This window comes from Gracilinanus agilis, chromosome 6, assembly GCF_016433145.1.
Source record: "Gracilinanus agilis isolate LMUSP501 chromosome 6, AgileGrace, whole genome shotgun sequence".
In the NCBI taxonomy this organism is placed as follows: Eukaryota; Metazoa; Chordata; class Mammalia; order Didelphimorphia; family Didelphidae; genus Gracilinanus; species Gracilinanus agilis.
Window position 1 is genome coordinate 272302475 of NC_058135.1, and position 23306 is coordinate 272325780.

General features: G+C 50.7%; 5 protein-coding genes across 5 annotated transcripts; 3 read left to right on the top strand and 2 right to left on the bottom strand.

The window, feature by feature from the left end:
• Positions 1 to 53: 53 nt before the first annotated feature.
• PTPMT1 (protein tyrosine phosphatase mitochondrial 1) lies at positions 54 to 4904 on the top strand. Its single transcript, XM_044682348.1, has 4 exons — positions 54 to 545; positions 2000 to 2080; positions 3814 to 4005; positions 4675 to 4904. Exons 1-4 carry the CDS (start codon positions 54 to 56, stop codon positions 4807 to 4809), a joined length of 900 nt encoding a protein of 299 aa, XP_044538283.1. The 3' UTR covers positions 4810 to 4904.
• A 231-nt stretch (positions 4905 to 5135) lies between these two features.
• Positions 5136 to 9088, bottom strand: KBTBD4 (kelch repeat and BTB domain containing 4). The gene is made up of 3 exons (XM_044682347.1): positions 8138 to 9088; positions 7495 to 7601; positions 5136 to 6978 (listed from the first exon to the last, which is right to left on the bottom strand). The coding sequence occupies exons 1-3, from the start codon at positions 8769 to 8771 to the stop codon at positions 6118 to 6120; spliced, it is 1602 nt and encodes a 533-aa protein (XP_044538282.1). The 5' UTR covers positions 8772 to 9088; the 3' UTR covers positions 5136 to 6117.
• NDUFS3 (NADH:ubiquinone oxidoreductase core subunit S3) lies at positions 9074 to 15196 on the top strand. Its single transcript, XM_044682349.1, has 6 exons — positions 9074 to 9266; positions 11777 to 11874; positions 12122 to 12271; positions 13405 to 13530; positions 13643 to 13762; positions 14960 to 15196. The coding sequence occupies exons 1-6, from the start codon at positions 9089 to 9091 to the stop codon at positions 15125 to 15127; spliced, it is 840 nt and encodes a 279-aa protein (XP_044538284.1). The 5' UTR covers positions 9074 to 9088; the 3' UTR covers positions 15128 to 15196.
• Positions 15197 to 16588: 1392 nt separating this feature from the next.
• Positions 16589 to 19061, top strand: FAM180B (family with sequence similarity 180 member B). Its single transcript, XM_044681390.1, has 3 exons — positions 16589 to 16676; positions 17857 to 17927; positions 18259 to 19061. Exons 1-3 carry the CDS (start codon positions 16589 to 16591, stop codon positions 18658 to 18660), a joined length of 561 nt encoding a protein of 186 aa, XP_044537325.1. The 3' UTR covers positions 18661 to 19061.
• Positions 19062 to 20855: 1794 nt separating this feature from the next.
• C1QTNF4 (C1q and TNF related 4) lies at positions 20856 to 21830 on the bottom strand. The gene has a single exon (XM_044681865.1). It carries the CDS (start codon positions 21828 to 21830, stop codon positions 20856 to 20858), a length of 975 nt encoding a protein of 324 aa, XP_044537800.1.
• Positions 21831 to 23306: the final 1476 nt, after the last annotated feature.

Consider the following 23306-nt stretch of genomic DNA (forward strand, 5'->3'; position numbering starts at 1 on the left):
GGCGTGCGGCTGCTGCGGGGGGCGGGACCGTTCCTTTTCCGGGTCCCGCCCCCATGCCGCCGATGCCCCCCCCCTCCCTCCCCACCAGGGCCGTCTCCACGTCCCCCTCGCTGGCCCCTACCCCGGCCGCGGGCCAGGACGACTCGCAGAAGCCGAGTCTGCTATCGTTGCTCCCGGGCACGTCATCGACCAGCTCCGAGCATAGCAGGGAGACGGTGCAGAGGGTGAAGGAGGGGGAGCCGCAGAAGACCTCCGTCTGGAGCCGCTGCAGGAGCCGGCGCTCCGCCCGGAACTACGATCAGAAGACCCCGAGCCAGTCTCCGGAGTCAAGTCAGGGCCCGGGCCCGACGTCCTCGCGCTGGGGCTCCAACGGCATGGCCACGGCGGTGCTGGGCGCCGGCCTGGCGCGGATCCTCTTCTACCCGACGCTGCTGTACACGCTGGTGCGCGACAAGGTGTCGGGCCCGGGACACCGCGACTGGTACAACCGCATCGACGCCACCGTGCTGCTGGGCGCACTGCCGCTGCGCAGCCTCACGCGCCGGGTGAGCGGGGGAGGAGACCTGGACTGAAGTGGGGAGGAGGGAGAAGAGGGGAGCATATCGCGGCCTGGCCTCCCTCGTCCCCACCCGGCCTCTATGGCCTGGGCACATCCGCCACGCAGCCTCACGCGCCTGGAGCGGGGATGTCCGGGTGCAGGCTGGCGGTGCGGGCACGAGGGCAGCGAGCCGGTCCAAGGTCGCGGAAGGAGGCCGAGGGGCTATCCCCGCTCCTTCCCTCCTCCCTTCTTGTGGGTCCAGCCTTGCTGGAAGGCGGGGAAGGAGGACTCCCAGGACCAGGGCTGGCCTGGGCCTCCCTCCCCACCCCCACGCGGGCCCGCGCGTTGCTGGAATGGGCCTAGGATTCGAACCAGGCCGGGATCTCTCCAGACAAACTTAGCTCCGCGGCCGGAAGGGCTCCAAGGGTCAGCCAGACCAACCCTCATTCAGACGCAAGCGATTTGCTCCAGTTCACTGGGTGGTCTCCGGGGCAAATTTGAATCTAGGGCCTCATCCGGGCTGCACCCTTTCCTAAGGGCTGTACTCCTGTCTCTTACTTGTCCAGGGGCAATCAGCAGACACGTTTACAAGCTACGCGCTTGGTTCTGGGCTAGGATAAAAGAAATGGGGTGGCTGCCCGCTGGGAGCCTAGTGCTCCCGGTCACACAGGGATTTAAGTGGCTGAGCTGGGATTTGAACTTATGGCCTCATTTGTCACCCGAGACTGCCACCACCTCCATCCAGTCGAAGGAGCGGTTGATTAAGTACTAGGAACCCGGGATTTGGACAAAATGGAGGTGGAGAAGACATTTACATTCCATTGGGAAATCTACTAGACCTGTCAGTAAAACAAAACACTAGGAACCTCCGGAAGCTTCTTTCCCAGATAGCCTTCCCGGGAAAGACCATTTACTTGTCAAGTCTATTTCCTCCTGAGGTGGCCTGAAGGACACTTAAATGACCTGTGGGCTCATATCCAATTCAGACTCTCTTAAAACTTAACTTGAGCTGGGGACACAAAGGTGACTGTTTAAAGGAAGCCATCTGGGGGCAGCGAGGTGGCTCCGAGGATAGGAAGCCAGGTCTAGAGAAACGAGGACTCTGGGTTCAGGTGTGGCCCTCCATACTTCCTATCCGTGTGACTCTGGCTAAATCGCCATTGCCTGGTCCTCCCCTCTCTTCTGCCTTAGAACCAATACACAGTACAGAGAACCTGGTTTTGAATTATGGCCACTTCATCTGTGTAACCTTGGACAAGGCAGCCTTTTAAAGGCTTATTTTTTTTTTCCATTGGCAAAATGAGATTGGATTAGATAGCTCCAGATTTTATAAAGAAAACACCAGGTGTTTTTTAATAAATGGCTATTCAGTGAAAAATGTGGTAGAGGATCAAAAAAAGGTAGACAAAGTGCTGGAAGAAAGTCTGAAAAATGCCTTGGGACCCCTTTTTCTTTCTGCAGCTGGTAGAAGATGAGAATGTTGGGGGAGTGATCACCATGAATGAAGAATATGAAACAAGATTCCTGTGTAACACTTATGAGGTGAGGGCTTCAGGATATAAATCCTGCCAACAAGCACTGTTCTCCCCAGAGCACACTCAGGACCCTGGAAATATTTTTCAGATGTTCAGGTAGAAAAAAAGCAGGCTGAAGAATATTTCCAGGTTCTGGGGACTGTGCAAGATCCCTGAGAACTACAGGAAAACCAATATTCCTGGGTTGATCCACCTTGGACCATATACAGATGTTTCTTCCACCTTACAAAAAACCCAAAAAACCTTTTTCCCTTTAAAACTTAATTAATTTAGGTTGTAAGCAGGAGAGGAATAATCTGGAAATGACATTTTGAAAGTAAATTTATTACAGTTTAGGATAACCACATTTATCCAGTTGTACACAATGTATTATTATTTCAGATCCTTTGACAAATGAAAAAAATGATGAAAAGGTAAACTAGGCTCTTTGTTAAACAGAACTCAAGTCCATGCTGTCTGCTCAAAGAAAATTCACTACCTACCAGACAGATTATAGATTGTTTCTATCATCTCTACAACCCAAGTTACTAGAAAATTTTGAGATTCCACAAGGACTATAGTAAAATCTATACCATAGAAACATGTATTCATAATAAAAAGTTGATAAAATCCTAATCTACCACCTCTCGGTTTTTGGAGAACATGTTTTAAATCAGAAACACTCTATAGCCATTGTTGGGTGACCCATTTGGAGAGCGCTTAACATGAGCATATTAACAATCTAAAAATTTTCTTTCTGCCTTGCTGTCTCCTTGGAGGAAAGAAAGCTATTTCTTCTTTTTTTAAAAACCTGAGTAACTTTAAAGAACATTTTTGATTATGCTTTTAATGTTCTGAAATCTTCTTGGACTTCCTAAAGAGCATTTGCCAGATTTAAAAATACATATTAGGCCTGTCAGCTGTAGGGCAAGTGAGGGATACAGAGTTTCTACAAAATATGCCCTCATTAGGTTTGCCAAGTTCAGATTTGGAACAGAAACACATGATTACCCTATGTAACATGAATGTTAATTTTTTAAAAATCAAGCTCCAAAATAACCTTGTATTTATGGCTTTATATGCATTTCATCAGTGTAGGACTGAGTACCTAACTGATTATAGTCAGAAGTCTTAAAAGTATAAAATTGCCAACATACCATAAAAGTGCTTCCTGTTTGCATCTTTTCTGTCTTTCAAGAGTGCTAGGCAAAGACTAGTGCATTGATTTTATTTTGAAAATTCATTTTCCTAATTAATTTATGTACTCTCTCCCTTTTCCTACCCTATCTACCCTCCCACCTCCCACCCATCCTCACCCTGCGTCCAGAGAATTCTTCCTTACAAGCTAAGAGAATCTGAAATAGTTCCAAAATCCAAGTAGTCACTCAGAAGCCAGAATAATCCAAAGACAGAAGCACACAATTCTACAGCTGTTAGATATTCTGTAGTGGAAAATTCTGTAACAGAACATTTTAAATAGCCAAGAGAGGCATTTAAAAAAGTTTATGTTAAATCTTTAAAATGTTTCCACTTTAAAAAAGCAACTCTTCTTCCATAAAATATTAACAAGACAGGATCAGCCATTTAGGCAGAAGGCTTGTTTTGTTTTCTACAGAACAAGGAATGTTAGGTTTTTACTTAGGTGATATTAAAATTAACACCAGTAATTCTCATTTGTTTTGTTGCTAATCTATTGTGCTCATCCTTGCATTGCCCACATTTTGTTTCATTTTCTTTTTCTACCGGTGGAATTGGTTTCAGGAATGGAAAGCAGCTGGAGTAGAGCAATTGCGCCTCAGCACAGTGGATATGACGGGGGTTCCAACCTTGGAAAACCTAAAGAAAGGCGTCCTCTTTACTCTAGAATACACAGAACTGGGGAAATGTGTCTATATTCATTGCAAGGCTGGGCGCTCCAGAAGTGCCACCATGGTGGCAGCCTATTTGATGAAGGTATGAGATTGGGCATGTTTTAAAAAAACACTTGCAGGGACCCCATCAACACAGCCCACTGGGCTTCCTATACAGGGAGCCATCCAAGTGGATGTGACCAGTTAGAGATCTAGCATAGATAGAAAAGAGCAGGCCTCAGGTTTCTTCTCCCCCAGCAGAAAGAGAAAAGTTCTGAGGATTTCTCTTAAATATCTTTGCATCTCCTAGCACTTACTAGTGCACTACCCATAGAAATAATTTAATAAATAGTTATTCAGTGAATGAATGTGTCTCTGTCATGTGCTACTGGAGGTCACGGAATTTGAGAAGAAAGAGAATGTTTTCAAGGCAGTAATGAGTCCAAGCACAGGTTTCTTTAGGTACTAACAATTAGCCCTGGGTGGAGAAGATGCTTTCTGTAGCCTTCTCAAGTTTCAGAAGAATATGGGTCCTTTAGAACAAACACCTGAACTAGCAGGTGACAATCTCATTGGATTCCTAGCTCTCTCCATTTCCAGTCTAATGCAGCAGCCTTTCTATATACATCAATGACAGAAGCATGAGAGAAATTCAGTTTGAAATGAAATGATTTGAGAGAGTAGTCCTCCCCTGGTCCCTGAACATGTGATCTTTGGGCTTAGGCTGAGATCTTCCTCAATTTATACCTTTCTCACTTTCCTTTTACTCCAGGTATACAACTGTAGCCCAGAGGAGGCTATAAAAGCTATCGCCAAGATCCGCTCCCACATCCATGTCCGAACGAGGCAGGTAGACGTCCTCAAGGAATTCTACAAAGAGCTCTTGGCTGAATCAGGAAAAACCTAAGGCTTGAAAATCACTGTATGAATGAAGTAGGGAGACTGGAAAGAACTCTTAAGGCTCTGCTGCTCATTACAGAATAAAGAAGTACATTCAGTGGACCCTAGGCCTGTAACCCATAATAGGCAGAAAAGCAACCTGTTCTACCAGAAATGTGCCGAAGGATTTATAACCATTCCTTCTGTCCACTTGTTTTGCTCCAATCTCAGAAAACTGTTCATACTACAACAACAGCTAAGTGTAGCCTCAATTTTCAATGGATTTTATCTTTTTCTACATGGGGGCCAAGAAAATTAATTTGATAAGTATATATTGAGGCACCATGGGCCTAATATTTTTACTTTTATCATTTCTCACTGCAAAGCATTTTAACCCCAGGAAAGGCAAAGAAAGACCTTAGTTCCTGACCTTCATAGTTGCCCAGTTTCCTTTCTTAAAAAGCTCTTGATTTTGGAAAAGAGAGAAAGTGTTACACCAGCATAGTCTTTGGCATGTAGTTACAGTGCTTTAGGAGATGACCCATTCAATGTTAGACAGAAACACATACTCGTCCCACCAAAGATTTTTATTACTGAGAACAGTCCTGGCTTTTGCCTGGGTTCACGGCCTCTGCAAGAGCAGGAGCTACTTTCATGTTGCAAAAACAGTTTCTGCTATGAATCAGAAACAAAGTCTTTGCCCCAAAAATAGTTACAGGGTAACCTAGAAATAAGTGCTATTTATTTACTTTAACAAATGAGAAGCCACTACAGAGAATTTCCAGAATCCAAGATCCTCATTGTGGTCCCTAAAGAGCAGCCAAGCACAGCTAAGGCCAATTCCCTCACTAAAACCATAGATCAGAGCCTAAAGGAAAACAGCAGTCTGTTTTCTTCAGTTCACAAGAAAACAGCATCTCCTCTATTGTTTCAGCTCCCTTTAAAGAAAGGGGTTTGGGCCCTCTATGCCAATAGGGTGAAAGGTTCTCATGTTTAATTTTCTTCAGCTTGGGGGGAACGCTGTGCCAAAGAGATCAAGCAGCTGCTGTGTCTAAACCAAGCACAGATGTGCCTGGGGATTTTGAGCAGCAAGCAATCCCGGGTAGGGGTCTGAGATGCCTCTGTATAAAAAGCCCCAAAGAGAGCTGAACCCTACGCCAGCTTGGGAAGAGGCTAGAAGAAATTGCCCAAGTAAGGTGAGCAATAGAAGGTAGCATGGTGGTAGGATTCCTTGGAACAGTAGGTTTTGAGGCCTCCCAGGTTGGAGTGAGGAAGAAGGGAAGGAAACAGACAGAAAAAGGAAGGTAGAACAGTTCCGACTCCTTTCTCTAGGACCTTAGGCCAATACAAATTGCAGGTTGGTGAGCAATACTTTGATGCCACTGGTGACTGTTAGAGCTGAGGTGGCAGGGTCAAGCTTGTAGGTATTGGCATCCCCTTTTTTGTAGTGGTCCCGGAATACATAAATACTGCCATTGCAACTGGCAATCTTCCAGAAGGAAGGAGCTGAACTCCAGGCCTCAGGAAGGCAAAGCCGGGTGAAGCTATCCAGCAGGGGGTTATAGCACACTAGGGAGTCCCCCTCTGCCACAATGAACACCAGATCCTTATGTACAGCTGCATGCATGTGGCCTGCAAAGGGCAGCAGATAGGGCTTCACTTGGCATTTCTCTGTCTCCGTATCAAAGCACTGGATGAGCCGAGAAGGTTTTGTAAAGAAATCCAGGTCATTCTCTTCACCCCCTAGCAAATAGATGATCCCATTGAGATTGGCCCCAGCAGCCCCCGATACTGCCACCTCCAGCTGGCTAGTCTCTGTCCAGACATTGTCTCCCACCCGATAGTAGATAACGGCATTTGAGAGGGTATCTTGGAGGGTTTTGCCACCTAAAGAGTAGATGGCATCTTTTCCAGGGACAGAAACCAGAGTGTGCTGAAGCCGGTCCCTGGGCAAGGGAGCACACCATTCCCAGTCAACCGTTGCATTGTTACATTTCCACATACGTCGGGGGATGGATCCACCTACCACGTACAGGTCACCACCATGCTTGCAGGCTGCTGTGATCTGATGGCACAAGCTATTCTGGCCACTTACACTGATAGAGTCATCCCCAACACAGCGTAGGGAGACAGCCAGGGAATGAGTACGAGATGATTCCTTCCCAATCAGGTAAATGTGTACATTCTCTCCAATCTCCTGTTCACACAAAACACAGAAATGGTCATTAGAAAGTTCTAGCTGAGGAAGGCCTGATCCCAATAAGCTCCCCTTCCCGCTGCTGTCTTGCTCAAACTCACCCCCATCTGGTGACTGTGGGAGCCTCAGCCTGACTCTCCTCCTATCACTGTCTTTCCAGGGCTTTTAATGCTAGAGGAAGAGAGTTAATTGCACTCAGATCTCCAGCTGTTTTACTGTGGTTGTAAGTTAGTTAATTATAGGGTCTATAAGGTTTCCTAAGTTTGTTGTGGTGGAAAGATCACATTTAGAAGTAGCTGCTTCCATCAATGGGTACCAGCCACAAAAAGGGACAGAAACCAGGGTTGGACTGCTTTTTATCCATCTGGTTCAAAGAACACAACCTTCTGGACAATCTCCCACTACCAGTTCTGTAAAGCCAGGCTTCCCTTGTCCTTATTGCCTACACTAGGGAGGCCAGATTGCCTGAAGTGGGGGGGGGGGGGTTATTATGTAGGTCTCTAAGGAATTTCATACCTTTAAGCTGGACCTAAGAGATTCTGAAAAACTCTCTCGCTCTTCTTTGTTGAAATTCACCCAGGTTTCTATTGCCTCCAATGGGTTCTGGGAACATGGGACTCCATCTGGGGAAAAGGAGGAGGAGGGAAGCAGAGGAAGACCACTGACACAATCATTCCATAAGTTATTGCCAGACGCATAAGTGACAGAAACCACAACATTTACTTACTTTTTTTCTTAGAGGAAAAAAAAGTTGGCTAAAAGGATGGGTTTGTATGGCCAAGGCTTCCACCTAAGCAGTGAGTGAGGTTCCCACATACAATAAGGATTGTGAAAAGTCAGGTTTCTGCTTTTATCTCCAAGAAGGGTGGGGTGGGGGGGGCAGTGTTCACTCAAAGGGCCAAATTCTTCAATTTTTCATTTCAATAGTTTGGGAATTCATCCCTAACATTTACACCAGATCAGATACACAGGCCTCCCAAGAGCCTATGAGCATGGGACCGGATTCCTAAGGAGAAAACTGCCCCCAGCACCTGGCCAGGTTGTTGTCCCTGGCAGAGTTTCCACCTTGGGGCTCCCTTTACCGGGCAGGTACATCCGGGGCTAAGAGTACCACGGGAGGGGAGCCTCGGGGCGTGCCCGCCTGCCCACCCCAGCTTACCTTTGACGATGTCGCTGAGTAAGTGATGGGGCAAGTGCAGGAACTCCTCGGTGTCCTGTAGCTGGGCCAGGTGGGTCTTGGCACAGTGCTTGGCGGCGGCATAGAGCGCGGCGTCGCTGTGCCGGTCGGCCAACCACATCACCTGCAGGCAGTTGGCAACCTGCACGGTGCGCGCCAGGAAGCGGGAGCACTCCTGGAAGAGGGCGGGCAGCTGGTACATGTCGGAGACTTCGTAAATCTCCTGCAGCTCGTCGGCGCGCAGCTTCACGGTGCCGTGGTAGATGTAGCCCACGAGCAGCTGGAACACAGCCTGGCTCACGTCCCGCAGCACGATCACGCGGTTGCCTGCTTCGCGCAGCTTCGACGTGAACAGGGACCTGAAGAAGCAGCTCTGGGCCGCCAGCACCAGCCGGTGGAGCTGGAACTCGCGGCCCTCCACCGAGATGGTGACGTCGGCGAAGAGCTCTTCCTCCAGACACAGCTTCATGATGCCCTGCGCCACGCGGCCCGAGTGCGAGCGGTCCTTGAACGTATAGTGCACGAAGTAGTTCTCCTCTGTAGTCGAGTCCTCGGGAGACTCCATGGTGGGACGGCTCTCAGCGGGGGCCAGCTGGGAGGCAAAGGCAGCGGCCATGGGTACTCGCGCGCGCGCGCGCGCGCCGGAATCAAAGTCTGAGGCGGGTCGGACAGCGCTTCGCTTGGTTGCGGGGGCCCTTTAAGCGCCTCGCGGCCCCCCTGCCCCGCCCACTGCTTCTCTCAGCCCTCTCCTCTCCCCAGCTCCCCCACTCACCTGCGTCTCCAGCTCGCATCCCGCACCCGGAACGGAACCTCTGGCTCGAAGCCCGCGTCTGCCCGGATCCAACGCCCGCTGTCCCTTTCCGCTTCCGGTCCGTGCCCTTGGCGCTCCGCGTCCTATCGAGTTCCCCTCAGGCTTGGCGTCCCGAAGACACTATGGCAGCTGCCCTGTTGCGGGGGCTCGCGGGGGCAGCTGGTGTGCGGGCGGGGCGGGGAGCGGCCGGGGCCGTCTCGGGCCTCCCTCAGGCCGCGTCTATGGTTGTAGGGGCGGCTCGCGCCGGGGTCCTGCTACCGGTGAGAAAGGAGAGCAGCCCGGCGGCCGGAAGCCAGCACCGTGAGTAGTGTCCCCGCCCCCGCCGCGGCCTCTGAGCCCCGGGTGGGGGAAGGGCTCCCTGCGGGACCGGAGCACTTGGGGAGCGGATGGGCGGCCAATGCGGGGCCCCCTCGGCCGGAGAGGGCCGGGAGCGAACAGCTAATGTCCCGACCTGGGGCCGCCGCTCACGTCCTCGCCGTGTCACTTTGGCCTAGTCACTTCGCCTCCCCAGGAAAATGGGTTGTGGGAGCACATCTTCCCTAGGGCTGCGGAGAGAGACCGAGGAGAGGCTGGCTGCAAGCGTTCGGGAAATGGAATTATGGGTGTTACAGGTAGTGCCGCCGAGGAAGCAGACCTGGGGGTAGCGATTAACCTCCCCAGGCCTCCGAGTCCTTCTTTAAATCAGTGAACCTCTGCTCATCCTCCTGCACTGTGCCTGCCACAGCACTACAGAAAGGCTTGGTCACTGACCTAAAAGAGGCCGTTCCTTTTTACAAAGAAGTAAAGTTGACTCCCTAGGTCTCCCACAGATTGCCGCTCAGTAGATAGAGAATCAGGCCTGGAGACCGGAGGTCCTGGATATGAATCTGAACTCCTAGCTGTGTGATCCTGGGCAAGTCACTTAATCCCAATCGCCTAGCCCTTACCACTCTATTGCCTTGGAACCAACACGTAGTATTGAGTCTAAGACAGACGATAAGGCTTATTTTTTAAAAACTGTACAATTTTGGTTCAAATCTATCTTAAAACACTTGTTTTCTTTGTGACCCAGAGCAAGTCACTTAAGCATAGTTGACTATAGCCTTTGCCTGCTCTTTTGTCTTAGAATGGATGCCAAGAAGGTAAGGGTTTGGGTTTCTTAGGTTGCTTTTTTTTTTTTTAAGTGCATTGGCACTTGAACTTAGGTTTGCAGTTTATGATGCCTTATAGTGTCTTAAGGAGGTTAGTTCCACTAAGGGCCTATGACAGTGATGGCAAACCTTTTAGAGACAAAGTGCTGGGCCATGCTCCCACACCCCCAGACCTAGTGCTCTCCCCATGCCCTTCCCGCTCTTATCCCAGACAGGGGAGGAGAAAGTGCCCCCATTGGGCTGCTGGCCAGAGGGGCTAATCAAATGAGGAATGTCCTCCCTTGCATGGAGGGGGGGGTGGGAATCAGCTCCACCTAGAGTCCCTCTGGGATTCTAGTTTAAAAAAAAAAAAAAAGACTGCAGGGGTGCCCACAAAGAAAGCTTCATGTGCCCTTTTGACATCACGAGCCCATGAGATAAGATGCGAAATTTCTTTGAAAGAGATACAGAGGTGGAGAATATTTATTTATTTATTTGTGGTATTTATTTCAACAAGCATTTATTAAGCCCTCAATATATGCCAGGAATTGCATGTCCCCCCCTCCCAATGTTAATGTTATACTTGGTAGGATAGTCATGGTGTCCAGAACAGTCTCACTGTACTTTACTCCTGCCATATAACACCTTAAAAGTCTTTTGTCCTGACTGCCACATTTTTAAGAGTGACATTGACAGGCTGGAAAGTGTCCAGGGCATGTCCAGGATAATGATAGAACTGGCCCAGGCCTTGGCACTGCTTGAAGTACTAGTATGATTGTAGCCAAAAGAAAATTTCAGGAAGCTTATCTGCACTTAGTTAGACTGGCCCTTAGAGGAGAAACACTACTTGTTCATGTTAGGTGTGTACTTGAATTATTTATAGTTTGAATAGACCTGCCAGGAGGCATAAACTACCATTAATCACCCTTAAATCCCAGAGTCAGCTTCCATACCATGATAAAGCATTGATTGAGGATTTCAGTGCAACAAGACACCAACAGTATCAATACAATACATAATTCTTATTACAGAAATACAAAGAGCTGTAGGAGTTAAAGAAGAAAAGAGTCATTCAGCTATGCTGACAAAGGAAGGTTTCTTGTACGGGAGAAAGGTTTTTAGTTAACAAGACTTTATTGTGGAAAAGCCACTAGATTTTCAGAGTTCTGACCTGGGCCTCAACCTCAAATCCCAGCCTAATCCTATGAAACTTTTCATCCAAATGCTTTCCAACCAAAACATTCCTACTGTGTTTGTTTCAATGTTATGTTCTCTGCAATGCTGTATAATTTTTCTGACTCCCAGGTACCAAGTCTTAAAACTTTCAGGTTTCCCTTAGAATCACTGCTAAGAAGGCTCCATGTAAGGCCTTGAATGCCCTAGCCCAGTGATGGGCAAACAAACCTGCAGGCCAGATGTGGCCCCCTGCAATGTTCTATCCAGCCCTGCAACATTATTCCTAATCTGACGAATAGTAGGATGAGTAGGATACAATACAGTGAAACTTCGAAAGAGTTGCCTTAGAAACAGACTGACAGATGAGCATTTCCTTTCCTTTGGCCTCCTCTTTAAAAAGTTTGCCCATCACTGCCCTAGGCAGCCTAGAGGAAATGTCCCAGGCTTTCTTCCTTCTCTCAACACTCATTCCCATTCCATTTGCCCTCTGAAAAAATAGGATTTCTTTTTCTTTTTGCTTTCCAGCCACAGTTAGACAGTGGGATGAGGTGACCCATAAGCAGCTCTCTGCTTTTGGAGAATATGTTGCTGAGATCCTACCCAAATATGTCCAGCAAGTTCAGGTATGCCTCTTGGTTGTAGACACTTTTCATGGGCTCTGGGTCAGGACTCCTGGGGAGAGTGGTTGTGGGTTGACCAGTCCTTTAGCATAGTGCTTAGCAAATACTCAGCACTTAATGACTTTTCCTTAACTCAGGACCTCAGGATGTTTGATTCTAATCTTCTACCTGTTCTGCCCCAAAAGAATGACTTCAGCCTGATTGCAACCTTCTTTCAGAAACTCTGGGTTTCCTTTTCCCTGCCTCCTAGGTATCTTACTTCAATGAACTAGAGATCTGTATCCATCCTGATGGAGTCATCCCTGTGCTGACATTCCTCAGAGATCACACCAATGCCCAATTCAAATCTTTGGCTGATTTGGGAGCAGTTGATGTCCCAACCCGGCAGAACCGTTTTGAGGTAGGTATAGAGAATCAAGAAGATTAAAAAGTTAGGAGGAGAGATGGCTTATTGTGGCAGCACTTTGTGGATTATGTGAAAGCTTTTTGGAAACTGTAAGCAATATACCTGTTACTGTGGTACTATGGTGTATTTATCCACTCAGGGACTTGTAATTATTTTTGGCTGTTCATCATCAGATTATGACCCCACCATTCCTTAGAAGATGGTGTTGTGAATCATTGTAGCCGCCATAAAAACTTGTCCCATGGCAGTGGCTGGCATCCTGGAGATGAACCTCTTCAGATTTAGTCCAGCCTGTCCTCGGACAATAGGCAGTCTCTCATACTGTGCTTTTGAAGCTTTTCCACCTTGGTGTAGCACCCGTAGAACTTTTGCTGAAAGGTGTCTTTCTGCCTTGAGGGGCATCAGAATAGGACTTGAATAGAGAAATGCCTGGCAATCCATGAGGCAAAGTGGATGCACTATAATACATGCACTAGAAAATGCCACCAACCATGTTATTTTCTTTCCTTCTCTACAAGATTATTGAGTCTACAACTGTTCCTGAAATGTTGGCAAACTAGACCTCTGTTAACATTATTTATTATAGCTCTAAACATCATCCAATCTGGAGCCTTCTCTCCCTGCAGAGTTAGAATTTTCATGAAGTTCACAGAAGTCATTCTACATAGTATACATCTCTGATCACATCCTAAAATGAGATTTGTCTCATAGAACAATTACTTCTGTGTGCCGGCAGGCAGTTGGATACAGAGGGTGCCTCATAGGAACCCTAAGCGGGGTTGGTTGTAGCACCACCTTCTGGGAGAGAGTCAGAAATTGCCGAGAGTTCTCAAGAGCTTGGTCTTCTCTACAATTGCCTTTGCTTGGGGTGAGGGTAATGTCTGCGCCCTCTCTAAGAATAGGCAGAAAAGGTACACAGAACCCTTGGGAATTCAGATACAGGTGAGTCTCCAGAGGGTTTGAACTTGAAGAAGGGAGGAGGACGCAGTAGCTCTTGGAAATGGCAAGCTCTGACCCAGTGGTCCACACGCTTGTTCAGTTTCAGCTTGGTCTCATTTCAACCTCATTGCTTTTGCTGGAGCCCTCGTAGAATCCAATTCACTTTTTCCATTCTGTTTCCTTTTTAGATTGTTTATAACCTGCTTTCTCTGCGCTTCAATTCTCGGATCCGGGTAAAGACGTATGCAGATGAGCTGACTCCTGTTGATTCTGTAGTCTCAGTGCACAAAGCTGCAAATTGGTATGAAAGGGAGGTGAGTTCCTGAAGGCTAAATAATCCAGTGGGAAAATGGAGCAGTGCAGTGGACCTTAAGCAAAGACATAGCAGGAAATGTGAACCTGGTGTCTGGATTCCCTCTCTTCTAGATATGGGACATGTTTGGAGTCTACTTTGCCAATCACCCTGATCTCAGGAGGATCCTGACAGACTATGGGTTTGAGGGGCATCCTTTTCGGAAGGACTTCCCCCTCTCTGGATATGTAGAGGTACTGGGAACCTGGGTTTGGTCATTTGTGATTCCATGATCTATCAAGCCTAGATGAGTTCACCCTGAGACCAGAGCCTCCAAGATCATCCCCCAAAAGGTCAGGGAGGGGCATCTAGGTGCCTCAGTGGATAGTGAGCCAGACCTAGAGACAGGGGGTCCTGGTTTCAAATCTGTCCACAGATACTCCATAGCTGTGTGTTCTTGGGCAAGTCACTTAACCCTCATTGCCTAGCCCTTACTGCTCCTTTGCCTTGAAACCAGTACACAGTATTGATTGTCTACAATGTGCCAAATACCATGCTGGGCCTTGGAAATTCCCATACAGAGAACGAAACAATCTGTTCTCAAGGAGTTTTCTTTCTAATGGGGAGATAATATGTATGTGTAAAAGTATAAACTGAATAAATGTAAAGAGGATTAATACAGTTTTTTAACTACATTAGTGTTTGAGAGGAAGGGCTTAGGACAGCGATGGTGAACCTTTTAGAGACTGAGTGCCCAGACTACAACCCTCATGATGCATGCCCCTCTCACCTCCCCCTTTTACTCCAGACAGGGGAGGGAGGAAGCACTCCCATCTGGGGATGCTGCTGGGCAGAGGAGTGAGTGATGTGAGAAATGTCCTCTGTTGTGTGGAGAGGGGGAAGGGAGTGGCCCCTCTGGCACATGTGGGTGTCTTGTACAGAGCAGCTGGAAAAGTAGAATGAGGCCAGGTCCTGAAGATTTGGAAAGCTAAATAGTGCAGTCAGCATTTGTAGTTTGTAGGGGAACTTGGTAGCAGAGTATATAGATGGATTAACCCAATTCCATCAACACTGCTAGAGAAATCAAAGAATCTCCACCTATGGAAATGATCATCATCAGCATCTGCTTTTGTTTCATCCTTATTTGCTCTTACCTAGCTCTGGGGCCCCAGGCATCTCCATGGACCCCTCTGTTATCTCCTCCTCACTTAGTTGTAGTAAGGGTCAAAGGAGATCTTACATAGCGAGCCTACCGAAAGCACTATGGCTGACCAGTTTTCAGTCCCACATCAGCTGAGGCATAAGGAACCATGTTGTCACAGATCTTGCTTCTTGAGGCAGTAGTTCTGGTACAGGATGGCGCCTTGTTGGTTGGACAGAAGATGAAAGGATGGGGCAGTGATCAGAGAAGACTTGGGATCAGAACTAGAGAGCCCTCTCGTTCTTTGCAGGTCCGCTACGATGATGAGGTGAAGCGGGTCGTGGCAGAACCAGTGGAACTAGCCCAGGAGTTCCGGAAGTTTGACCTGAACAGCCCCTGGGAGGCTTTCCCTGCTTATCGACAACCTCCAGAGAGACCCAAACTTGAGGCTGGAGTTAAGAAACCTGAAGCTAAATAGCTCCTGGCAAGAACAGAGCCCACCTTGTAACAGAGTATTTATGTAAATAAAGACTTACTTGGACTTGCAGCTTCCTATTTTGGGGTATGTCTGAAAACCCAGGGGAGCCTTCTGGTATCCTTTGTTTAGAGAATGACGGTGATGCATGTGAAGGAGGGATGAGGAGGACAACAAAGTTGGGAGTTAATCTTAGCAGGTTAAAATGCCACGGCTGTGCCCCAAGAGCTCAAACAGTTCAGTCAGCCATCATCACAGGCAGGATTCAGTTATGTTCTCAATGAGACAAAGTGGACTCTACCTCGACTGTGCCTGCCTTGTTGGATCCCAGAACCCAGTCTGGCTCAGGCAGTTTATCTCCAAGAACTAGGTAGTCCTGAGTCGGCAGGTGAGTGACTCAAGAAAGGCCCATATTGGGGGCAGCTGGGTAGCTCAGTGGATTGAGAGCCAGGCCTAGAGATGGGAGGTCCTGGGTTCAAATCCAGCCTCAGACACTTCCCAGCTGGGTGACCCTGGGCAAGTCACTTGACCCCAATTGCCCACTCTTACCACTCTTTCGCTTATGAGCTAATACACAGAAGTTAAGGGTTTAAAAAAAAAAGAAAAGAAAGGCCTGTATTGGGGCAAAAAGAGTGTGGAAATAGCTAAGGGCCCCAAGAGCTCATTGGCCGGTAAACTCCCTCACGGGAGCCAGGGAGAAGCCCCCTTCTGCCCACCCTTTCATGCTGCTCAGCGTGATCATAGATAAGAAGAGTGGCTCCCTTTCAGGGAATTGAACACACAATCCTGTTCCATTGTGGCTGTCCTAACTGTTCACTGGGCCTCCAGGCTTGCCAGACTCAGACCTCCACCAAGAAGGTTTTTAAGGGGCTAAAGAGTCTGGGTCATGGGAGGAGGAATCAAGGGCTTATAGAGCCTGCAGAAAGGGAGTGGCCTTCCAGAGAATCGCAGGGGTATTAGGCTGCTCCCCGAACTTACTTAGTAGTGCCGGGCCCACCCTGCAAGTAATTTAGCCTTGGCTGCTAAAGAAATCCCTCAGGCTTTGGCTGTTTGTTGTATAGTGACGACCAGCTGTAGGATGTTTTTAGAGTGAGCACAAACAGTATTATGGGGTCACAGGACCCAGGCGCTGACCCAGCCCTAGGGGAGTGTCATACCGAAGCTATTTGCTACCAGACACCTTGTTTTTATTAACTAAAACATCCCAGCCAGTGGGCATAGCCAGAGGGAAAGGACCCAAGACATCAGGGAAAAAGGGCTCCCCCTGCCAGAAAAGCAAATTCCCAAGTTCGGAGGAACAGAAGTCCCCTTGGGAAGCAATGGAGCCTCCAGCCAGCCCCACCCTGCTCTACATTGGAGACAGATGGAGAGTGAGGACGAACTGGTTCCAGTGGAAAGTTGGAGCTTCAGTGGAGACAGGGGAAGACTAGGAAACTGAGAAAGGCAGACAGCATCGTACGTGGCATGGCCCCGGATCTGCGGCTCCGAGCCTGGCTTTGGGCCATCCTGTGCCTCCCCCTTCCTGTGGGGGCTGTATCCCGAAGGCACACAGGTAGGAGACAAAAGAACAAAAGAATGGTGGGGTTCCCTGAATCTAAGGGGGCAGTCTTGGGGCTGTGGCACTAGAATGACGTACCTTGCTCTGCTGGACCGTGGAAGGGCCTGCCAGAGTTCCAGGTTTGCTGGTGTATGTGACCCTTTTACTTAACTCTTCCCTCACCAGTGCCCAAGCTCTAGGTGATACTGGATCTACTGAAGAGCCTTGAAAGCCCTGCTGGCTTGGGAAGGTGGAAGAGCTCAGCTGGAGCTGAAAAAGGCCCAAATTAAACAGATATGACCCAATAGCTTTCCCTCTTCTTGGTCAAGGGAGCTATGAGGGCATGACCTGGGTGGTGGTGACCCAAAGGAATAGGCTGAGAAGTTTGATCTGCACGGTCCCCGTAAGGGGTGATTCATTGCCTTTCTCTTCTGGGGCCAGAGCTTTCAGGCTGTCCTGCCAGTAGGGTGCCATGGGAGTTTGGGGTCATGCTCCATCCTGCCAATGGCATGAGATGGCTAAATGTCCGTCCAGGAGTTTTGGATGGGACACTCCACCCCAGCCGTGTCCTCCCTACCCTGAAAGGAATCTCCATTTGAACCCTAGGAAACATCTAGGTAAAGAGGTCCAGCTGGCCCCAAACAGGTTCCTGGGGGTGGGGGTGGGGGAGAAGGGGGAGGAGATCATGTGCTAGGCTCAACTTGGACACTCCCTCCCCAAATGCCAGGCTGGGGTGGAGGACCCCGAGATATTGGCTGGACATATTATAGGAATGAGGATTGGCTTTAGGACTATCCTTGGGGTGAAGGAGTGTCGGGGCAAACAGTACAGAGAAGCTTGCGTTAGGCTTTTTCCCTTGAGCAAGAAAGGTTAAGGAAAAGCAAGAGATTTATTTGGAGACAGAACTAAATTCAAAATGTCTGTTCTGCCCGAGGGATGATTTTGACTCTGTTCCTCCATTTCCTCATCTGTCAAAGGAGGGATCTGGACTCCATGGTCACGAAGGTCCCTTCCAGGGCTAGATCTATGGCGCTGTGCCTTTCCTGCACCTGAGAAGGGATTTTGGAGCCTTCAAGGGCAGGATGTCTGGAAGGTCACCTGTCAGTGGCCTCCCGTCCTGTAGATGGATGCTTATGTTGAAGGGTATGGCCGTAGGAGGGAGAGGAGTCCCTGAAACCTGTCTCTGGTTCTCCAGGAGAGCCCATGGACAGTGCTGGTGTGGGTGGTGTCCCACCGAAGCCAGAGCAGCCGGACACGATGTTTGAGGTCACTGACCAGGGCCAGGATTTGCTGGGGGGGAAGGGGGGGGAATGGGTTGGAGAAGGTGCTTCATCAAGGCCAGACTCTGGGGTGGGGAGAATTACGGGTCCCTAAGCCCTGGGAGAGCCCCAATCTGCAAAGGTCCCTAGTGTCATTCAACCTGCCCTGAGGCCCCCTCCCAACTGACCTATAACACCTCCTCAAAAAGCCCTGCCTACCCTGTTTGCCAAGACCCACACATGCCCCCATCCTGGGGCCAGGTTTGTCCTGGCTAGTCTGTGACCAGTTTCTTCCACTGGCTCCCTTCCCCTCCCCTCAAATCCCTCTTTCTCTTTAGTTATTGTGGACAGGGCTGGAGCTGGACGCTGTAGGACAATTCCGCCTCCTGGACGAGGAGCTGGCATCTACACGCCCTGGCCGACGGCTCACCCTCTTCCTTCAGCGTTGGGTTCCCAGTAGCTTGACTGGGACTGAGCAGCAGCTACAGCAGTGGCACCAGGCGGCCCCCCTGAGCCCTGCACACTTCCAGCAGCTGTTGCTCACCAGTCTGGCCTGTGTCTATCGCCTCCATGCAGCTCTTGAGGGAGAGGAGAAAGGTCGCTGGGCTGAACTCTTCTCCATTTTGGGACAGGAAATACTCCAGGATCTGTGCAAGGGCCACTGCCCCCAGGGCCAGACCCCCATGCTGAGTCCTCAGGCCTCCCCGAATGACCCATTCCAACAACACTCTAGCCCCTAAGCCCTCCCTGGGCAGTGGGCATCACCTGCTGCTTTCTAGCCCACTCACCTCCACCTCTGCCTTCCCCGGCCTCCCCCCAGGCTTGGCTTTTCTCTTTCCTGCTCCTGCCCCTTCCTTGGACCCTTTGTTCCCTGGAGAGCACAAGGGAAGACATTTGGGTTCCCTGGTCCTCAGTTTCCTCGCCTGTAAAAAAGAGGAGTGACCCAGATGATTTTTAATGTCCCTTTTAGCCCTGAACCCTCTGGTTCTGCAGGAGGGCATGGCTTGGGCAAAGTAAATGCAAGAAATGGGGGTTGGGGGATGATGGAAATGAGAGTGGCAGTCCGAAGAACAATTACAGAGATAGGACTAGGTGATTAGACCTCAAGAACAGAGGGACCAGCTGTCCTCCCTGGGCAGCACAACACAATGCTCAGCACATAGTAGGTTCGAAATAAATATCTATTGACTGTCTAAGAGGGTTGTGGAGTCATCAGGAATCTTCCAAGCACTCCCAGACTGACTGGCAAGGCTGGGGATAGAAAGAGAATTTTCCTCAACCCTAAACTTGACCTTGTCTGAAATCACAGTTTTAACCCTAATCTCCACTCCTAATCCCTCAGCTTCCTGAAAAACATTTCATCAGTAGAATTAAAGGAAGGGGTAAACTCAGGGGCCAGGAATCCCCTGAATGTCATTGAGATCAGGTGTGGGAACATACCATGCCCGGGGTGTCCCGGGAAGAGAAGTAGCCCCAAAGCACTCTGTTCCCTCCACTTTATTTTTTTAAAACCCTTAACGTCTGTATATTGGCTCCTTGGTGGAAGAGTGGTAAGGGAGGGCAATGGGGGTCAAGTGACTTGCCCAGGGTCACACAGCTGGGAAGTGTCTGAGGCCGGATTTGAACCTGGGACCTCCCGTCTCTAGGCCTGACTCTCACTCCACTGAGCTACCCAGCTGCCCCTGTTCCCTCCACTTTAACCATTTTAACTGCCTCCATGGGAGAACTGAGTATGGGGACTAGTTAGGCAAGTTTCCATGGGTCAGCTGGTCAATCACAAATTCCCAAGAGGCTAGAATGGGGCTCTTTTCCCCTCATCCTATGCCCAGGAGGTAGACATCAGGCTGTAAGGGTGAGATATTTGGACTGGTCCTCCTTTTGGGCAATCTCGTGTTGGAGGCAAGCATGGTAAGAGGCAGAATCGGAGCTGCTGAGACGTCTGAGCCTCCCACAGGCTCCCCAAGTCCTCCCGTCCATGCCTCCGATGTTCCCCTAAAATGCTCTGCGGTCTGCCCTGTGGGGGGATGTTTTGCTCTGGGCACGGCTGACATCCTTTCTTCCTCTGTTCATTCCAGCACCGCAGTTCATCTGAGTCAGAGCAAATCTCTGACCTAAGAACCGACAGGAATCTCAGGACTGTGTCCTGCCCCCCTGGAGAAGCTCCTATAAACCACCCTTTCATTGCATGGAAAAGGAATCAGAGGTTGGGGGGAGGGTTGGACAGTGCGTAGATGAAGGTCCGATGTAGACACTGGGTTGGCTAGAGGGATCCACCAAAGTGGGTACGTGGAGGAGGAGGGTTGGGCCTGTGGTGGGACCAGGTTCACCAAGGAGGGTCTCACCGAGGACAGAGGACGAGATGCAAGAGTCAGGGAGGGACTCTGGGAGAATCAGACGGGGGGCTCCGTTGGCAGGGCTCCCACCACTGGGAATCCTATGGGTAAGTCAGACAGATACGGGGCCAGCTAGGACGGGATGCCAGGGCCCGGAGCGCGGGCTCTTTTCCTCTCGGACGCCTCGGCCTGTGCGGCGGGCGGAGCTCCTGTCCCCTTTGGGCTTAGTCTTCACAGCCCCGCAGCTAGCCCCCTTCTAGGCACTCAGTAACTCCCGGGTGATGGCCCCGCCCTCCCCGCCAGCCCTGCCTACCTCCCCCTGGGGCAGCACCTCGTCAGCTCCCCGCGCACACAGAGTTCTGGCTCAGATCCCCGCGGCCGGAGTCTCTCGGCACCCTCTTTATTGGCCCGAGTCCAGACCCCGTCCCCGCCGAATGGCCCCCCCTGGCCGTCAGCAGCCTTCATGCTCCCGCGGTGACACAGACATGCCAGCTGGGCCCACGTGGGCACTAGAGACAGACGCACGGACACGCCGCATGCACCCCTCCCCCTCCCGCCCCCTGGATGCGTCTTCTGTCTGCTCCGCCCCCTCGGAGGCCGGGTCAGGGGCCGGGCGGGACGTCGGGGTAGACCAGGAAGCCGGTGAAGGTGATGTACTTGCCGTGGTTGCTGTAGGCCCCGTAGCCCTCGTGCTGGTGGCTGTGGAGCCAGACGCTGTCCCCGGGCTTCAGGGCCAGCATGACGCTCTGGCTCTGCATCTCGCGCCGCCTCGACGGGCTGTCGTCGTAGATCATGGCTTGAACCTCGTCCCGATTCTTCATCAGCTTCACCGACAGCATCTTGTGGGGCATCTTGCCGATGGTGAAGGAAAAGTAGTAGGCGCCGGGCAGGCGGCAGCGAAAGATCCCAGAAGCCGCGTCGAAGTCCCCTCCGATGTTGACGAATTCCGTGTCGAAGGTGAGCGGCCTGTGACGGACAGCAGAGCCTTCGTCGATGCCCACCAGGCTCTCGGAGCGGGCGGCGGAGAAGGCAGAGCGGGGATCGGGCTCGGCCTCCGGCATCTGCGCCGGGAGGCCCCGGTGGCTGTGGAAGTAGGAAGATGTGTCCGGGTAGATGAGGTAGCCGCTGAAGGTGGTGCAGGGCCCCCCGGCCGAGCCGTACAGCGCGTACTGGGGGTCTCCGTGGAGGCGCAGCCACACCGTGTCCCCGTAGTCCAGCTGCAGCATGGCGCTCTGGCTCGCCGCCTTGCGCTCGGGCCGCTGCTGCTCGTCGAAGGCCAGGGCCTGCACCTCGTTCCGGTTCCTCACCAGCATCACCGACAGGCTCTTCTGAGGGAACTTGCCCACGGTGAAGGAGAAGTAGTAGGCCCCGGGGACTCGGCAGCGGAACAGGCCCGTGCTGGGGTCAAAGTCGCCTCCGATGTTCACGTAGACCTTGTCGAAGGTCACCGCCATCTCCGTGCTTCCCTCCAGGCTGCTGGTCCGGGCCACGGAGAAGGCAGAGCGAAGCTCGGAACCGGAGCCCAGGGCCCAGCAGGCCATGGGGCCAAGCAGGCTCAGCAGAAGCCCGGTGGTCATCGGTGACATGGTCCCTGCAAGGGAAGGGCAGAGGGAAGGGTCTGATTGAAGCCGAGGCTGGGTAGCTGGTCCGCAGCTCTCCCATCCGACTCCTTCAGGAAGGCGGGACAACTCAGCTTTGAGTGAAAGGCGAAAAGAAAGGAACAGCCGCTGCCTTCCCTTTGGGCTAGCCACAGAGGCGGGGAGGGCCAGCAGAGACCAGAGGGCTGTAGTGGAATGGAAAGAGCTTTAGAAACAGCCTCTCTCTGGGGAACTCGGACTACAAAAAGAGCACTTTAGCCTAGATTATCTCCAAAGCCCCCTCCCGACCCCCAGTGGCACTTCCTTGGCACCCCAGGCCTCAGGCCTCCATTCAAAAGCTATCTAGGGGCAGCTAAGTGGCTCAATGGACACAGCACCAGAGACAGGAGGTCTTGGGTTCAAATGTGGCCTCAGACACATCCTACTGTGTAACCCCTGTGGCTTAGCCCTTACCACTCTTCTGCTTTAGAACCAGTAGGCACTATTGATTCTAAGATGGAAGGTAGGAGGCTATAAAGACAACCACAAAAACTAAAGTCCTCCGCTCTGAAGTCTGGATTTTTGTCTTTAAAGACAAGTCTGGAGACAATGCCCCCTGGAAAGGAATGAATCTCCGGAGTTATTTTTTAATGGAGGAGCTTTTCTGGGCCCCCTCAAATTGCGTCAGAGAACCACCTATTTATAAAATCAGCCCTGACTGTGAGGCAGAAAGCCAGAGAGTCCCAGAGAGCAGACAGCGAGGCACACTGATACCCAAGATGCTGGTCTTGGTCTTGGACTCCGGCTTGCCCTTTGTCCAGAGCAAAGCACTCTGGGTAATGGACCATGTCACCTGGGAGGACGCCTGGAGGGAACCAAAAGAATCACCCTTTGAGGACAGGGCCGGAGCCTCTAGAGCAGGGGTCGGCAATGTATGGCTCTCGAGCCATATCTGGCTATTTTGAGGGCCAGATATGGCTCTTTCTGCAGGAGCAATGAAGTCCATTTTTTTTCAGGCGCTGTTACAGGAGCTGCACTGTGAGCACTGAATGGCGTTCATGAAATTACATTTTTAAAAATGTGGTGTTTATGGCTCTCACGGCCAAAAAGGTTGCCGACCCCTGATCTAGACTCTGCAGTCAGGCACTGGGCAGAGGGTCCAGATGGGTTCTAGGGCCCAAGGCGAGGCGCCAACTCTGCCAGCCTGAAATCTGGCCCTTTCCCCAGTTGACAGTTCCCAGGTAGATGGACCCTAGGAGCTTTCAGAGGCCCAGCAGGAGTCAGGTCTGGGAGTAAATTACAGTCTATGAGAAGAGGATACAGACCAGGAAGGAGAGCCCTGAGCCAGAGCAGAAGGTAAGATGGAATGAAGGCATTGGCATCGTGGTCTTACTTATCCTAGTCTCTTATCTCATCCCAGCTTCTCCCGTTCCTGCCTCTCACACTAAGTGGCTTTGAGAGTTCTCCTTCCATCCT

Coding starts and splice junctions, on each gene's coding strand:
- PTPMT1 (XM_044682348.1), top strand. CDS start 54: ATGCCGCCGATGCCCCCCCCCTCCCTCCCCACCAGGGCCGTCTCCACG. Junction 546..1,999: donor TGCGCAGCCTCACGCGCCGG/GTGAGCGGGGGA, acceptor TTCTTTCTGCAG/CTGGTAGAAGATGAGAATGT. Junction 4,006..4,674: donor TGGCAGCCTATTTGATGAAG/GTATGAGATTGG, acceptor CTTTTACTCCAG/GTATACAACTGTAGCCCAGA.
- KBTBD4 (XM_044682347.1), bottom strand. CDS start 8,771: ATGGCCGCTGCCTTTGCCTCCCAGCTGGCCCCCGCTGAGAGCCGTCCC. Junction 7,602..8,137: donor ACTCAGCGACATCGTCAAAG/GTAAGCTGGGGT, acceptor CCTTTTCCCCAG/ATGGAGTCCCATGTTCCCAG. Junction 6,979..7,494: donor CTCTTAGGTCCAGCTTAAAG/GTATGAAATTCC, acceptor TTGTGTGAACAG/GAGATTGGAGAGAATGTACA.
- FAM180B (XM_044681390.1), top strand. CDS start 16,589: ATGGCCCCGGATCTGCGGCTCCGAGCCTGGCTTTGGGCCATCCTGTGC. Junction 16,677..17,856: donor TGTATCCCGAAGGCACACAG/GTAGGAGACAAA, acceptor CTGGTTCTCCAG/GAGAGCCCATGGACAGTGCT. Junction 17,928..18,258: donor AGCCGGACACGATGTTTGAG/GTCACTGACCAG, acceptor CTTTCTCTTTAG/TTATTGTGGACAGGGCTGGA.
- C1QTNF4 (XM_044681865.1), bottom strand. CDS start 21,830: ATGACCACCGGGCTTCTGCTGAGCCTGCTTGGCCCCATGGCCTGCTGG.
- NDUFS3 (XM_044682349.1), top strand. CDS start 9,089: ATGGCAGCTGCCCTGTTGCGGGGGCTCGCGGGGGCAGCTGGTGTGCGG. Junction 9,267..11,776: donor GGCGGCCGGAAGCCAGCACC/GTGAGTAGTGTC, acceptor TTTGCTTTCCAG/CCACAGTTAGACAGTGGGAT. Junction 13,531..13,642: donor CAAATTGGTATGAAAGGGAG/GTGAGTTCCTGA, acceptor CCTCTCTTCTAG/ATATGGGACATGTTTGGAGT.